General features: G+C 33.0%; 4 protein-coding genes and 1 long non-coding RNA gene across 6 annotated transcripts; 3 read left to right on the top strand and 2 right to left on the bottom strand.

Annotated features, from left to right (window-relative positions):
* Positions 1-190: 190 nt before the first annotated feature.
* LOC107368046 (ubiquitin thioesterase OTUB1) lies at positions 191-2,018 on the top strand. The gene is made up of 4 exons (XM_015935828.2): positions 191-528; positions 687-838; positions 940-1,143; positions 1,395-2,018. The coding sequence occupies exons 1-4, from the start codon at positions 465-467 to the stop codon at positions 1,806-1,808; spliced, it is 834 nt and encodes a 277-aa protein (XP_015791314.1). The 5' UTR covers positions 191-464; the 3' UTR covers positions 1,809-2,018.
* Positions 2,019-2,445: 427 nt separating this feature from the next.
* Positions 2,446-6,518, bottom strand: SMC2 (structural maintenance of chromosomes 2). The gene is made up of 4 exons (XM_015935796.3): positions 6,121-6,518; positions 5,869-6,030; positions 2,870-5,809; positions 2,446-2,799 (listed from the first exon to the last, which is right to left on the bottom strand). Exons 1-4 carry the CDS (start codon positions 6,436-6,438, stop codon positions 2,686-2,688), a joined length of 3,534 nt encoding a protein of 1,177 aa, XP_015791282.2. The 5' UTR covers positions 6,439-6,518; the 3' UTR covers positions 2,446-2,685.
* A 131-nt stretch (positions 6,519-6,649) lies between these two features.
* LOC149094285 (uncharacterized) lies at positions 6,650-7,687 on the bottom strand. Its single transcript, XR_016198435.1, has 2 exons — positions 7,552-7,687; positions 6,650-7,397 (listed from the first exon to the last, which is right to left on the bottom strand). It is a non-coding gene; the product is annotated as an uncharacterized LOC149094285 (long non-coding RNA).
* On the top strand, positions 6,851-8,477 carry LOC107368050 (uncharacterized). The gene is made up of 2 exons (XM_015935834.3): positions 6,851-7,399; positions 7,486-8,477. The coding sequence occupies exons 1-2, from the start codon at positions 6,851-6,853 to the stop codon at positions 8,377-8,379; spliced, it is 1,443 nt and encodes a 480-aa protein (XP_015791320.2). The 3' UTR covers positions 8,380-8,477.
* Positions 8,478-8,916: 439 nt separating this feature from the next.
* Positions 8,917-13,622, top strand: Lpin (phosphatidate phosphatase LPIN). Of its 2 annotated transcripts, none has more exons than XR_016198429.1 (5): positions 8,917-9,218; positions 9,452-11,099; positions 11,520-11,628; positions 11,727-11,830; positions 11,901-13,622. XR_016198429.1 is itself a non-coding variant. In XM_015935806.3 (5 exons), the coding sequence occupies exons 1-5, from the start codon at positions 9,039-9,041 to the stop codon at positions 12,103-12,105; spliced, it is 2,250 nt and encodes a 749-aa protein (XP_015791292.2). In that variant the 5' UTR covers positions 8,917-9,038; the 3' UTR covers positions 12,106-13,622. The 2 variants fall into 2 exon arrangements, 1 of the variants encoding a protein (XP_015791292.2); XM_015935806.3 differs by having other exon boundaries at positions 9,452-11,103.
* The last annotated feature ends 2,653 nt before the right edge of the window (positions 13,623-16,275 follow it).

Genomic DNA, 16,275 nt, shown 5'->3' with positions numbered 1-16,275 from the left:
AAATTTATTCATAATTACTTTAATTTAGGCCAATCATCCTCATCGGTGTGAATATCGACTTAGCTAGCTGAGCTGTCAAGCATTACTCATAAGAGTATCTGCAAGGATCTACTCCATTTATCGAGTAGGATCAGTAATCAGTAATATGGTGAAATGCATTAATTTTGCTGCAGATTTACACATTTTCAATTGATTATTGTACAAGTTGAATGGTAAATCGTTAAGTGATTAATTTGAATTAAGTTTGAACCACAAGGATCTTAATTTTTCGCTTCCTCTTGCAATTTTTTTCTCTGCTTTTGTCTTTTATTTTTGTCCTTTTAGTTGTCACTTGTTTTGATACGCTCTACCATCATAATCATTATCACCATCATCACCTCATCTTAACTCTTTATTCATCAATCTTTTTGTTTATCAGATTTTCGCTTATTATCTGATTTTGGTTGTGTGTCAATAATTATACCATGGAAGGCCCATCTAATGCTGAAAGCTCTAGCAAGGATCCTGTTAAAGATGGTTGGAATCCTGGTTGGTTATGTTTTATTTTGTAATATTTTTTTTACATAACATTCTTACTCTTATCCAGTTCCCTTAGTTTTTTTCTCCGCCATCTTCTCTTCCACCTTTTTTTGCTTAAATCGTTGTCCCATTTGTTATTAAACATTTTCTGAATTTATTTTTCTCAGATATAAATCAAGATGAGGCTATCATTGCACAACAAAGACAGATCGAAAAGGACATTGCCGACAGTATAAAACTCGTTGGGGATAAAATGGACCTTTCATTTTTATTGAGTGAATATCCAGATGAAGATGATGTCTACAAAAATAAAATAAAGGTATTTGCTGGTATAAATTACCGGAAAAAGTTCTCAGTCTCAACTAACAGTCTAACATCAAGCTAAAATTATGGTATTTTCTCATTATTTTTTCCATCTAGTCCCTCTTGAAGAAGTATCACCTATTACGGAGAACACGACCTGATGGAAACTGTTTTTTCCGTGGATTCACCTTCGCATACTTTGAATATCTGATAACAGATGCTCAAGAGTTAGATAGGTTCATTGATGTCTCTAATAAAATCAAAGATGATTTAATTGCATTAGGTTTTCCTTCATTCACTATTGAAGACATTCATGAAAACGTAAGTCTAGACCATTTATTTTAATAACTTCAGCTTCAGTTTGCACTCACCTTCAACTTTGCATAAAGTCTTAGTAATAAAAAAACATAAACTACCTTTGAAGATTCTAGGATAATCTAGAATGTAATACGTCTACATGATTAACCTTGAAGTTACTTTGCACTTTATGATTGCATAATTTTACGAGAACAATCAATTAATTTTTCTTCAACTCATAATTTTATTTAAATTTCCTTTTCCCCTCATTTTAGTTTATGAATGCCTTGAATTCGTTAAAAACAAAAGAGGTTTCAAATGAAGAACAGCTACTTAACCTCTTCAACGAGCAAGGAACTTCTGATTATTTGGTAGTTTTCATGCGACTTCTAACTTCAGGCTATTTGCAAAAAAATCAAGAATTTTATTCAAGCTTTCTTGACAGTGGATTAACCATGAAAAATTTTTGCAGCCATGAGGTGGAACCATTAAATAAAGAAAGTGACCACATTCACATTATTGCATTGACTTCAGCAATTGGAGTTGGTGTTTGTATTAATTACCTGGATCGTGCTCAAGGTGACCAAGTGACAGTTCATTATTTCCCAGATAATTGTGATCCTAAAATATACCTTCTTTATCGTCCTGGACATTATGATATACTTTATCTCCGGAAAGACGACGTTTGAAAATAATCATCCAGTTGTCAAATAATACACTGAATCGATCGCCGGTTGATGTTGAATACACATTTAATATCTCTTTGTCTTATATAGCTTTAATGATCCGAATAAAGTTGCAAGACCAGCATCATAATCAATTAATAAATATTCCTTTTAATTAACAATACTGTACACAAATCAAAGGGGAATTAAACCAAGTCAAATATTTTCAGTTAATCCAAAGTATTTAAAGAAATTAATTATCAAACAATGATTGGATCAAAATTTTATTTTCTACCCATTTAGTTATTATTAATTGATAACCCATAAAGTAGTTAATTTTAAATTTAAAATATTACTTTGATTTGCTATTAAGTACAAAATCAAATGTTCAACACTTTCCAACCACTTCATAAATGATTTTAATAGTTGATTGTATGCATTTAAATTTTGAATTAGGAAGAGCTTTAAAAAGCGATGGAAAAATTGCAAATCATAAACGTTTAAAATTCAAAGAATCAAAGATCAACCAATTGGATTAATTGGCTAGAAATACAGAAAAGGTCTTAGCCAAAAATAAATGAATTTAAATTCTCAATCACCAGACAGAGCTGAACTTCTGAAATGATAATACCTTGAATAATGAAAGCACAGAAACTTTAAATTCAAAATAAAATGGATCTTTAAAAGACACAATTTTTTAATTGAAAATGCCAAAGTAAGAGTCAAAGGCAATTGTAAGGGTAAATTTATCAATAAAAATAATTAGATGGATTATTGTTCACATGATTTAGATTAGATGATAAATACAGACTGATACAAATGAAGAGATGCAATAATGAATGTTACATGAGAAAACAGATAATAAATTGGCTATTAATTCTTGGTTGTTGCCGGTTAATAATTAGCGATCACCTTTAGCGAAACGAGTAACCGTTGAGCAGCCATCAACAAATTTAGTTCTGAACAGAACATTGGCATTGTTAAACATGTCATCTTTCAACGATACAATGATAAACTGTGAAGAAGAAAAGAGACATAAATAAATTTTCAGAATTTTCAAGATTGAAAGCTTATGAGAAATTTACCTGAGAGTTTGTGAAATGTTTTTTTATCATGGTTCCAATATTAGTTGTGTGACTTTGGTCAAGAGCTGCATCAACTTCGTCCAAAATGTATATTGGTGCGGGATTATACAGTAAAAGAGCGAGAATGAGTGATAATGCAACCAATGACCTTTGACCACCACTAAGTTCAGTTAATGATTCTTTCCAAACATCACCAAATGCTACTTTAACTTCAAGGCCTTCCATGATGGTTTTACCTTCAGGAGGCATTAATTTGGCATTGGCACCAGGTAAAAGAGTAGTGAAAATATTTCCAAAATCTTTGTTTATCTTTTCCCATGCGTCTTTAAGGGCATCTTTCTTTTTCTTGTCAACATCTTCCATATAAATCAAAAGCTTTTTCTTATCATTTTCAATAATTTGACGTTTCTTATTCAATTCTTCAGCTTCCTTTTCTTTATCACCGAGCATAATGTTGGCTCTCATGTTGACGGTTTTGGACAGTTTATTTTTATCATCTTGTAATCTTTTTATACGATCCTCGAGCTCTTCAGGGTTGAAATCAGCTCTTTTGAATCCATAACCAGCAGATTCTTCACCAAACAAATGTTTCTCTTCATTGATCCAAGTGAACTTTTTCAATAGTTGTTGGATACTCTTGGAGGCATCTTTACCTTCATTTTCAATTTGTGATATTTCATGTTGATGCTTTTTAATGGATAATTTCATTTCTTCAGCTTCACGAACAAGATTTTCTTTTTGTTTCGTTAATCTTGCAATCTCGGAGCTATGCTCATTGATAAGGCGTTTGAGTTTCTTTATTTCTTCTTGAACTCCATCAACAACTTCTTTAGCTTCATCGACAGCCTTTGAAGCCTCGTCAACCTCGGCCTTTTGAGCTTCAATTTTGGAATCAACTTCAATTAATTGTTGTGCATAGTTATCCAAAGACTTCTTCAACTCGTCAATCTCCATTTTAAGAAAAGAAACGGCTTGTTCTCTTTCCGAAGCAGCTTTTTTCGTCTTTTCGAAATTCTTTTTCGCCTTTTCCAATGCCTTTTCAGCTTCTTGTAGTTCTCTTTCACGAATAGAAGCCGTATTTTTCATTTTACTTTCAAGCTCTTTAACCTTTTTTTCTGCTGTCTTTTTTCTATCGACCATATCTTGTAAAGATTGTTCATTTTCAGCAATTGTTTGCTTCAAATTTTCAATTTCTTCCAAGAGAAGATGTTGGTTTGTTGATTTAAGTCGATCCTTTAACAATTCGATCTCATGAGATCGCAAATCATATTGTTGTTTCAATTGAGTATATTGCTGTTTGGAGGCGTGCATAGAATCAAGTTTTCGTTCTATTTCCATCAATGTTGACTTTACTCTAGAAAAGGTTGATTTTCTTTTCATGAGTTGATCGATACTGGAGAGAACAGCTCCTTTACCTCCAATAGCACCACCAGTAAGAGTACCAGATGGATCAAAAACTTCTCCGTCCAGGGTGACAGTTCTAGTAGCAACGTTTCTAGCAAAGGTAACTTTCTTGGCACAATCCATATTTGGACAGATCATAGTATCACCAAAAACATATTTCATCGCTTCCGTCAATGATGGATCAAATTCAATCAAATCCAATGCCGGAAAAACATTGTCTCTTCCAACAATTGATTGAGCATTTTTTAATACTCTTGGATCAATTTCACGTCCACGAATCTTATCCAGGGGTAAAAGTGTGCACCGTTTTTCGGGTCTACCTTTCTCTAAGATTAACTTGGCCGTCTCTTCATCAGCAACTATAATATTATACAATCGACCACTGGCAGCAACTTCAAGAGCTGTATAATTTCGTGGGTCTTTAACCTTAAATAAAGTGCAAACAGGACCTTTAACTCTAGAATGATCAAAATCTGGAGTTGGTTTTCGATAATTAAAATGAATTTGAGGAAGTTTGTTTTCGAGAGAATTGACATCATATCTCAATTGATCGTATTCCTTCCGTAAATTTTCTCTTTCAGACATCATACTTTCACTTGATTGTTCATCAAAGCCAATTGCATCTAAATCACGTTTCAATCTGGCAGCTTCATTTTCCATACGTTCAACTAATTTCACATCATTTTCATAGTTTCCTTTTTTCTTTGATGCTTCACTTTCCTTTTTCACCAATTCATCTTTGCAATGTTTTACTTTCATTTTAGCTTTAGCTGTCTCTGTATCCAAATTTGCGATTTCACGTTTAGTTTGCATGAGTTGGTCCGCAAGGGTGGCAGCTGCTTCTCCATCATCTCCTCGACTAGCACCAGAAACAATTGTTTCTAAATCTTTTTGGGCTTGCTCTAGAGCAACTTCATCGTTTTTTCTTACTTCTTCGAACTCACTGAAAGCTTGGTTTAACTTGTCGAATTCTTTTTCTTTGGCTGACTTGACCTTCGATTCTTCTTTTATTTGTTTAACCAAGTTATTTTTTGTTTTCAAAACTTCATTGAGGTTATCTTTTTTCAGGTTCATAACACTCATAACTTTTGTTTCTTCCATCTGTACTTGTTTAAGTTCCTCCTCTAAAGCTGCAAGTTTCGGTCGGAAAACTGAATCTTTCTGGCTTTGCCTTATTTGATCTTGAATTTTGCTGACAGATTCGTTGATGACAATGATCTTTTCTTCTGCATCACTAATCACTTTTTGTTGATCTTTGATCCTGGCATCCGTTTGTTGCGAAAGATTAGACAAGCTTGTGTAAGTCCAAGCTGTATGAATTTTTTTCAAGTTTTCCAAATCAATACAAACTTTTTGATATGCTAAAAGACTCGATTGCTCCTTAGTTAATTGATCCAATTTGGTTAAAATAGTTTCATTGATTAAGATATCGATGTTGTTTAAGGCTAAGTCTTTTTTGACTAAAGTCGCTTGAGTTGTTCTCTTTTTAGATTCGTACAAACTTAAACCAGTTGCTTCTTCAACCATAGATAAAATCTGGAAACAAGAAAGTTTGAATGTTATTTTAAATCAGATAGTCATTCAGAAACACTTACTTCATGTGGCTTCATGTTAAGAACCTTCGTTATTCTTCCTTGCATAATAAGAAAATGAGGATTACTGATATTCAAAGAGACACTCTGAAATAAATCTAAAACTTGGTTGTTTTGAGCAGTGAAACCATTGATGAAGTATCTAGTTCGATTTTCCATTGTGACCTGGGTGAACAAGAAGTCAGATTAGATGCTGTGATAAATGAGATACAAAGAACTCAAATTTATAAAAGAAATAGAAAAACTTTAAATTACCTCACGTCTTATAGTAACTTCATCATAATTTTCGTAGCCTGGAGGTGACTGTCGTTTGTTGGAATTGTTAAAAGTGATGGAAACACTAGCCTTGGTAAGACCTGTTTGACCATTTTTGTAAATCAATTCTCTTAAATGGGCGACACGGGCCAAACTTGGATTGGCAAGACCAAGAACAAAACAAATGGAATCCAACAGATTTGATTTACCAGATCCATTTAAACCAGTAATTGCATTAAAAGATTGGTCTAATCCATTGATTTCTGTTCGTTTACCATATGTTTTGAAACCATCGATGGTTATACTTTTAATGAACATTGCGAATTAAAAGTACATTTGATGGCTGAACACACAACCAAATTAGAATTAAATTTTCGTTTGAATCAGACAATGCAACCGAATTCAGCTGATCTTAAAAGGCGGGAAAGTAGAAAACATAATCTACTTCCATCTGGTGACAAAGAAACAGCTCTCAACAATCCAATATAAATCAAAATGTAATGCAAAGATAATACATATTGAATCGGAATTGTTAATTAAAAAATTAAGCTTAATAGAACAAACATTGCATTAATTAGAAAATGAATAATCCTTATTGTTGATTAGTTTTTAAATAGTTAGTTGGATTAATTTACAAGAATCCTGTAAAATTGTTATTTCATTGAATTTGGCTTTTTACAATCATTAAATCGGGCTAATATTTTGGTTGATTATTTTCCAATTGCCAAATATGATTCCGTGTTTTGGTAATCTATTGGTACCCTCAAAATTTAATTTTTTACTATTGCTCTCATTATTTTTAATTGCTTATAATCAAGTCGAATCTCAATTTCCAACATCAACTCCAGTTCAACCACCAACAGTTCAACCAACAACTCCACCAACACCATCTCCAACAACACCTCCAGCAACCCCACCACCAGTTCAACCACCGTCACCTCCAACACCAGCAACCCCACCACCAGTTCAACCACCGTCACCTCCAACTCCAGCAACCCCACCACCAGTTCAACCACCGTCACCTCCAACTCCACCACCAGCAACCCCACCACCGGTTGAACCACCGTCACCTCCAACTCCACCAGCAACCCCACCACCAGCAACTCCACCACCACCACCATCACCTCCAACAACCCCACCATCAGTTCAACCACCGTCACCTCCAACTCCACCACCGTCACCTTCAACTCAACCACCATCAACTTCCCAACCGACAACTCCACCACCACCAACTACAACAAGCGGAAACGTTACAACTACAGCTAGAACTGCTCCTCCTGTAAGTATTATCATTGATTAATTTTAAATCTTACGAATTTTAACTGTTTAAATTTTAAATGATTTGATTTGTTATTTTTTATTCAGCCTACAACAACAGAATCAGACGAGGATGAAGTAGAACCTAAGGATGATTCGGATTCAAATACTTACTACATAATAGGAGCAATTGGTGCTCTTTTAGTCTTAACATTTATAATTGTTTGTTGTTGTCGAAGTTCATCCTCGAGCTCTGGAGACACAGAAAGAGGCGAAGACAATGATAAGGATGAGAGACCGACTCCTGAAAGTTCAGTCGATCAACGAGCAGAGGCAATGAAATCAAATGTCCTAATCAAACGCAGCAAATCATCTGAAAGTAAGAGCAAAGAAAGCTTTGCATCGGGTAAACCGAAAAGTGACGAAAATATGAAGAGCCAGGAGAAGATTAAAAGTATGGAGAAGATTAAAAGCATGGAGAAGACTAAAAGTAGTGAACAAATGAAGGGCGGTGTATCCACTGCAAGTAAAGAAAGTATGGCTGGAAAAGGTGGACCGAGTCTTGAAAAAGTAAAAAGCAGTGGATCAATCAAAAGTGTCGAGAAGGTAATCAGCGCTGGAAAAATACCAAGCAAAGGAAAAATAAGAAGTGCGGAACTGATTGGCAAAAAAATGAGCAAAGAGAGCGTTGGTGCAGCCCGTAAAAAGAGTGCCACTAGAGCTGCAAGTGCAGGTAAAGTAACATTTGCAAGTAAATCTAAAGCTTTAAGCAAAGAAAGCGTTGGCAAAAGCTCATCAGGAATGAGTTCTACTTCAATCACAAGCATCGGTTCCAGACGGTCCAAATCAAATATAAAACAAAGTAGAGAAAGCATCAGAGGAACTCCAAGTAAAGATTCAAGTCTAGAATATAAGAGCTCGACTATAGATCGACTTGATTCGGGTTTATATCCTACTCAAAGTAAGGGCAGCAAGGAAAGCAAAGAAAGCAAAGAAGAGTAAACCCTTTAATTTTATGATACAATTTTATTATGTAATTTTCAAATTCTGATTAACTATTAGCTTATCGATATTGAATTAAAGTAATCGATTAATTGTTAGTGTTGTTTTCTCAAGTGAAATTGATATGCTTTAGTGTGTGAAAAAGGTTTTCAAATATGTTTATTATGGATCATCTCAGTAAACTCTTAACTAATTTAAAAGATCACTACAATTCAATCACTCAAGTCTCCGCAAAAGATTTGATTGCTGATGGTTGTGCAAACAACAGACGACACTTTCCTCAGTCATGTAAAATTTGTTGAAATGAATGGAAGGAAGAAATTGTGAGATTGTTGAATCTTAAAACAAACCAAATTAATTGTGGGTCACTTGTGATGAGGAAGGTTTTGTATTTCTATATTAGATGTTTATATTAATACGATATTGATAAGTAATTAAGAGGAATTATTAATGTAAATTGTAGATTGATTGATATCCGATTCATCGTTAACCACATCGATATTTCATCAGAAAGATCGATTCATTGTTAACATTATCTCGCTAAGTGTTTTGTTTTTCTTCAGAAACTGTTTTTGTATTTTAATTTTCAGAGTCAAAGTCACATATACAAAAAGCCCACTAATAAGGCTCGTTTATTTAACTGTTTAATTTTGCCCACTATGAATTATATTGGAAAGTTTATATCCAATTTTAAAGATTTTTACAATGAGATTAACTCAGCGACTTTGACCGGTGCTATAGATGTAATTGTTGTTAAACAACCGGACGAGACTTATTCTTGTTCACCATTTCATGTAAGATTTGGTAAAATGGGTGTCCTACGGAGCAAGGAAAAAATTGTGAGTAATATTTGATTCCCTACTGTCCTTTAGTGAACAAAGGTTGTATAGATTTAGTGTTTCTTGCTTATGGATCTATATCTAACATTCACGTAACTGGTTTGGTTTTTCCTATTGGTTTTTTCCTTCATGTCATTGATGATTGTTATTTCAATGATCTATTTCTCATTATAACCACTTATGGTTATTTTTAATCTCACAATTTCCTTGGTTTTATTGAACTTTATCCATAGGTTGATATCGAGATTAATGGAGAACCTGTGGATATTCACATGAAACTTGGTGACACTGGAGAAGCTTTTTTTGTCGAAGAAGTAGAGAACGAAGATGAACAGCATTCTGTTCCTAGCTACCTTGCTACATCTCCTTTACTTGGCCATTTAAAAGGTGATGATTTCGAAAATCCATTTAATAGTGAAATATCCAATTTTGGTGCATCCTCTGCAACAAATTCAACTTCGAAGAAACGTCGACGAAAAAAATCCGTTAAAAAATCTCCACCAAAACAACTTAACCAACAAGAGCAAGAACAAGTACTTTCATCAAATCTTTGTGATATCCATCCATTTAGTGATGGTGAAGTTGAACAATCAAGTTTAGAGTCTTCACTTAAATCCAAAAGACCATCTAGTCCTTTATCTGATACGGAGTATGAAAACTCGCGCCATGATTCTACCTGTCAAACAGGAGGTATTGGAAATGGAGGAGAACATATTGAATGGGGATGGGGTGAATTTCCTCGCTCTAATACTCCGAGTAGTCAAAGTCTCAGTCATCTAGCGGAAACACTTAATATTTCTGACCCATTGAAACCTGAAAGTAACTCTCAAGGTGCATCGAGCGCTGATCTTATGCCGTCTAATGCTACAATGAGTTCAAATGAGTCAAGCAAATTGCTGAATGTCCTTAAGTTCATTAAGAAAGAAGACACAACGAAAACTCGTGAAAATAGTGAGATGGAAGGTGTTTTTCTTGATGATCTCAACAGCATGGATCCTGAAAAGGCTGGACTTTACCTTTCACCGGGTGAAAGAACTCAGTTAAAGCAGGAACAGCAGCTTAAAAATGATCAAATAGCACAGCAAAATCTACAACAAACAATATCAGAGCCAGTACAAACTCAATCGCAACCACAACCACAACCTCAACTGCAACAACCACAACAGCCATCGCAACAGCCTCAACAATCAGAATATCGTAGCTCATGGTGGAGCTCTTGGACCAGATCAACTTCATCAACGTCAACAAAAGCTGAACAAAGTACTGATCAGGTAGAATTTGATTTCGAGAATGAATTATCTGAGCCCGAAATCGGAGAATCTGAACAATCATCATCTTCAGATTCTGAAGAGGAAGAAAATACTCTTGCTTCTAGTGAAGATGAAGAGCATCCTGAAGGGATTCCTATTAAGAAAAGTGATTTTCGTCGTGGTCATCGTCGTAAAAATAGTACAGTTCAGTACAAAAAAGTTCTTCGTATATCATCTCAGCAGATTGCTTCATTAAATCTACAAGAAGGTCGTAATGAGGTTGTTTTTAGTGTCACTACTGCTTATCAAGGAACCACTCGTTGTAAATGCTCAATCTATTTATGGAACCATGACGATAAAATAATTGTTTCTGATATTGACGGTACCATTACTAAATCTGATATTTTGGGTCATATTTTGCCAGTAATAGGAAAAGACTGGGCTCAATCCGGTGTTGCTAATTTGTTCAATAAAATACAAGACAATGGTTATAAACTGTTGTACCTTTCAGCTCGAGCTATCGGACAAGCTAAAATAACACGTGAATATTTAAAAAGCATTCGACAAGGTGATATTTGTCTTCCTGATGGACCTCTTTTACTTTCTCCAACTTCTTTGATCTCGGCATTTCGTAGGTTATTATCACCTTTATTATATTTATTTTTTAAACATCATCATTTCCCGCTATCACCAAACCATCAGAATTGTTTGTGTTTATGGTTTCAAAATTGATGGTCATTCACTCAAGGTTACTCATTAATTTAAACTAGTTTATATTCTATTTTGTGCTTAATTGCAATCACAAGATGGATATTTTTAACTATTCAGTTTTATGCTGAATTTGCCGTTAGTCATGAGCTTTCTTCTTTCAAATCATCTGATGGATTAAAAGGCGCCTTGCAACTTAAAGCATTATCAATATTCTGAATCAATCACTTCGAGAATTAACTCTCTTCTCAGCAAGAATTATTGTTAATCTAATCAATCCCATTATTATCTGATTTGAATTTTTCACCCATCTAATGCTCTTTGTATTTATTTATGACAACAGAGAAGTGATCGAGAAAAAACCTGAAGAGTTCAAGATAAAATGTTTGAAAGACATTCAATGTCTGTTTCCAACTAATCCATTTTACGCTGGATTTGGCAATAAAATTAATGTAAGTGCATTTACTAACAGTTCCTTTAATTAACATACAATATTTGATCACCCGTAAATTAAAAACTATTCAATTTTTCACTAAACAATTTTACACAGGATACTTGGGCTTATCGTGCAATAGACATTCCCCTTTCTCGGATATTTACAATCAACCATCGAGGTGAACTGAGATTAGTTCTTATACAAAGCTGGCATTCATCGTAAGTCTTTTTTTCATTTTAAATTTTTGTCAGGTCAATGAATTAAAATATTTGCTCTTTTTTGTTACAGATACAATCGCTTAAGTGACTTAGTGGATCAAATGTTCCCTCCTCTTCCTTCATCTCTAGATTCTAAAAATTCAGACTTTCTATCTGAATATACATCATTCAATTACTGGCGTGATCCTATTCCAGATATTTCGCAATTTGAGGCCTTGAAAAGCGAGTTAAACTCTGGATCAAATAGTTCTTCACAATTACTACCGATTACCTGATGCTGCAATGATCCGTTCTTTGTTTTTTTTATTACCATATTATCACCTTATATTTTTATTTCTACATTGTAGATAACAATTTATTGTTTGTCTTTTTCTTCTTATTTTCTTTGTTTGCCATAATCAATCGATAAACAAAATCTCTGAAACTTCTATTCAAAATCAACAACTCATTCCTTCGATCAATGCTTATCTGGACATTAAGCAAACTGTTCCCGGTGTTTATTTCTCTATTATTGATTGGAATTGATTGGACAATTTGGATGATGGTACAAATGACATTGCATTCAGCAAACACCTCAAACGCCTTTGAAACCACAATCACTGTTAATAGCAATTTATATTACGAACAAGATAATCAAAGTTGGATTCTCCGGCTGAATATCATCTTTAAATACGAAAAGTGTCCAAATGCATGATCATTTCCATCCCAACTGTCTTAATACAAACTGCAATGATTTCTCGAGAAAACTCAATTGATGAAATATGGCAAAGCAACTTAATGGAAAACAATCAAGTCACGTGTTGATTCATAATTTTGAAATGAAAATGCAATATCTTATTCGATCGAAATGAAGTGCAACAATTTCCATCTTTAGTCTACTATTTAAAGCAAAAAACCTTTCACTTGTCATATTGATTCTTTATAACTCCAAGCTTCATTTAAATGTCTACGTGAATTACTACGGTCGATCAACTTGAACCATTGGAGGAGGAAAGAAACAAATTGAAACAAAATTAATTGAAAACTAAATTTTTCTCGCCACATGAGACAATTTACTTTTGAATTGTTCACCAGCTAATCATGTCTTAAAAATGAAATCCCTGATAACTTTCAAAAATACAACAATACCCAGGCAAAAAGGGCATTTCTATACACACAAGCAATAACTGTGATTGAATTAATGACTTCTGGTAATCAGGTATAACGAACGACTTTTCACACTGAAAACTGAAAACCATGTTAATCGAAAATAAAGAAATGAATTTTTGATCAAAGTACATTTTTACCGACAATTGATTGATATGGAGATTGAAAAGAGGGAAAAGTCTTAACCTGACAGAGGAATGATTCAAAAACACCAACAACAACTTATATCGATGTGAGATACGCAATTACAATTGAATGATAATTTAAATCCTGTCTTTCCATTCCTTTCCCAGATAACATGAACCAGTTGAAACCTAAATTGTAACCCGAATCTTCCCAAATTGCTTGTCTGTTATGGTCAATCATTTGAACAAAAACAAAAACAAAAGATAGCAAACATCATAAATTGATGCTCAACAAAAATTTGTGATAACCAAAGTAATTAATATGCGATATTAACCTTATTTATTTTTATTAAATGAAAGGTTACCTTCTAATGTCAACCCTCTCTAACCATCCTGATTGTAACAAATCCTAGTTAAATCAACTTTGTATTCACATATTGAAAGATTGATTAAACAAATGAGACCAAAAAACGGTGCAAAATGACACTGAAAGTAAAATCTTTTTCCAATTTGACCAACAATCTATTTTGAAATCTATTAATTATATTAACAATATAAGTAAATTTAATTCAATTGACAATACAGATTAAGTAAAGCGTAAACGTTGATCAAGTAATAAAAGTAGATGGTTGAATATATTAAAGGTAAACTGATTCCTAATCTAAAACCCTTGAGACATCTGTGAATGATTTCAATTGAATGCAACCTGACAACATGAAATGAAAGCCACAGAAACAATACAACTTCATGTTGAACAGCTTCTGGTTTTACCTTGAGGTTGCTTTGATACAACCAATGTAAATCAAGTAGTCTGACTAGTAAGGCTAATAATTTACTGATATTGTAAACCTTATTTAACCAGCAGCTTAAGGAAAAGGTAGAAAGCCTTCGGAAATTGTTTCAAATTAATTAGATTAACACAATCCTCGCAATCTATTCATCTAATTTTGTGATCCTTTTTTTAAATACACTTCATTATCTAATAGATCAACCTGATTTTACTTTCGATCTGTTTTCTTCTTTTCCACAATTTCCATTGATTTGATTACCTACCGAATCTACATTCACCATCCATTTATTATCCAAATCAAATTACTCATTTTGAAGTCTATTTTTTACAATATTGAATCAAAATAAATTTACTTATTGAAGAACGTCATTCGAAGATTAAAATTTAAAATCCAATAGGAAGACAGAAATCGATTTACAATCAAGAACAGTGATTAATGGTGATTCTGAGTCTCTCGCTCTTTATTATAACAAACTGTTCAAAGACAAAACCAACAAAGGTGCTTGAACAGAGCATAAATATTGACATTTAGATAGATTCGTAATAAGCTAATATGATAGCAATCGATTAAAATCTCTGACAATCCAGAAATTGCGAATTTTAAACAAAAATCTATCATTTTGATAAGAATTGCTTTCAGACCATTCAGCTGTTGTGTTGAAAAGTACTTTAGATTGTTTCATTTATGTACACTCAGATTGTGCTTCATTTTCATCTTATCAATGAACTCACTGTGAGTTTTTCCCCTGAAAACTAGTATTTTTGAATTGGTTGAGCTTCTGGCGATTTAGATGGTCTGAATAACAGAGTATTGCGATTTTATTGGGTCTTATCAGCCAACACATCGACTTCTTTGACTAAAATAAATATATTTGGGTTACGGGTTAACCGACAGTCAATAGAGGTTTAGCAACTCGAGAAATACCATCAGATGAACACATCATTGCCGACTCTTATAAAATGATTATCTTGATACGAAACTCCACAAAACAAGGTCAATTTGCACCTGACTTGAATTCCCGATAATTTTATGAATTATTATTGAGTTTCTTATTATGATAGATAGTTTATCCATGGATTTACGCCATTTCAATTTCTTTGATCATTCGTTTTGAAGTTGCTGATGTTACCAAAATCAACAAAAAAACTGACTTTTGGATTCCATTCTCTTCACTTTGTAGTAATATTTTAAACTCGACCTTCCAACAGATCTTATTCCAGTTTTGAATCTCAAATAATTACTGTTGAAATACGACTATTGAGCGAAGTATTCAGTTTTAAAATCCTTTGAACTGAAATGTAATATGCAATTGCACTGAAAGACAACAATGATTGAACTAAGAATCTAAAATTGATCCGAGCTTGAAATATGTTTGACTGGAGCTCAAACATAAATCAATAGATTCCTATGATTTATTAAATAGCTTTCATCTAACAACTTGTAAGTGCCGATTTAAGTAAAAAATAATTGCTGTTTGGCTTTCTTTCAATATTTTATTAGTTAACTTGCAGACCAAATATTTTCCTAAAAATTAATTCAATTCAACCATTGAAATGAGTATAAAATTCTGTATCTTATGACACTTTTGAAAATCTAATTTTCATCCAATTTCACTTTCATCCTTATTCAATTAAATGTAATGATAATGAAACAGTTAGGGAAATCATTGGAGCCAAAATTTACATTATAAAACTAAATAATGTTTTGCCTATTAAATTTGGATTATTTAGATGATTGGAAATGTATTTATAAATTGTTCACTTACTAATAATAACTTTAAACTTTTCAAGATTCAATCAATAAAAAAATACCGAAGACTTAACCAGTTATTATTAGAAATGAGTTTAATTCACCTTATTTGTTGTGGCTTACAATTTAAATTGGATTAATTATTTGAAGCAAAATAGTGAATCTCAATTTTCAATTATAATTATAATTGAACAATAAAATGACAAAAGAAAGGTAAATTGTTGAAACAAAAAGCCAGAGGCAATTGAAAATGATTACTTTTCCTGGTTAAATGAAAAGCTAAAAACAAGTGAACCCAAAAAAAAAGCAAAAACCAGGAAAACAAAAGGCAAGTTAATCATTGTTAGTGTCACCAGCAAAACATCACTTTAGTAACCATTATAATTTACCCATTAACAAACTAATTAACTTACAAATTAACTAACTATTTAATCAAGTATAAATGTTAATTTGTTGATTTTTAATTGTATATTAAAACAATATTGAAAGGACAGAGACAAAAAGCTCACAGTGAGAGTAGGGAAAGTCCATGGTGAAACAATGTTGAACAGTGGTTAGGCCTAACAGTGGTCGATCAATTTGAACAATGAAAAATATAAGATTTGCAAATTGTTTCTGATTAAACAACCTTCAA

Source organism: Tetranychus urticae, chromosome 2, assembly GCF_039701765.1.
Source record: "Tetranychus urticae isolate SD_2017Ah chromosome 2, NJAU_TeUrti_SD_1.0, whole genome shotgun sequence".
NCBI classification, from domain to species: domain Eukaryota; kingdom Metazoa; phylum Arthropoda; class Arachnida; order Trombidiformes; family Tetranychidae; genus Tetranychus; species Tetranychus urticae.
This window is presented reverse-complemented; position numbering and strand designations above follow the sequence as displayed.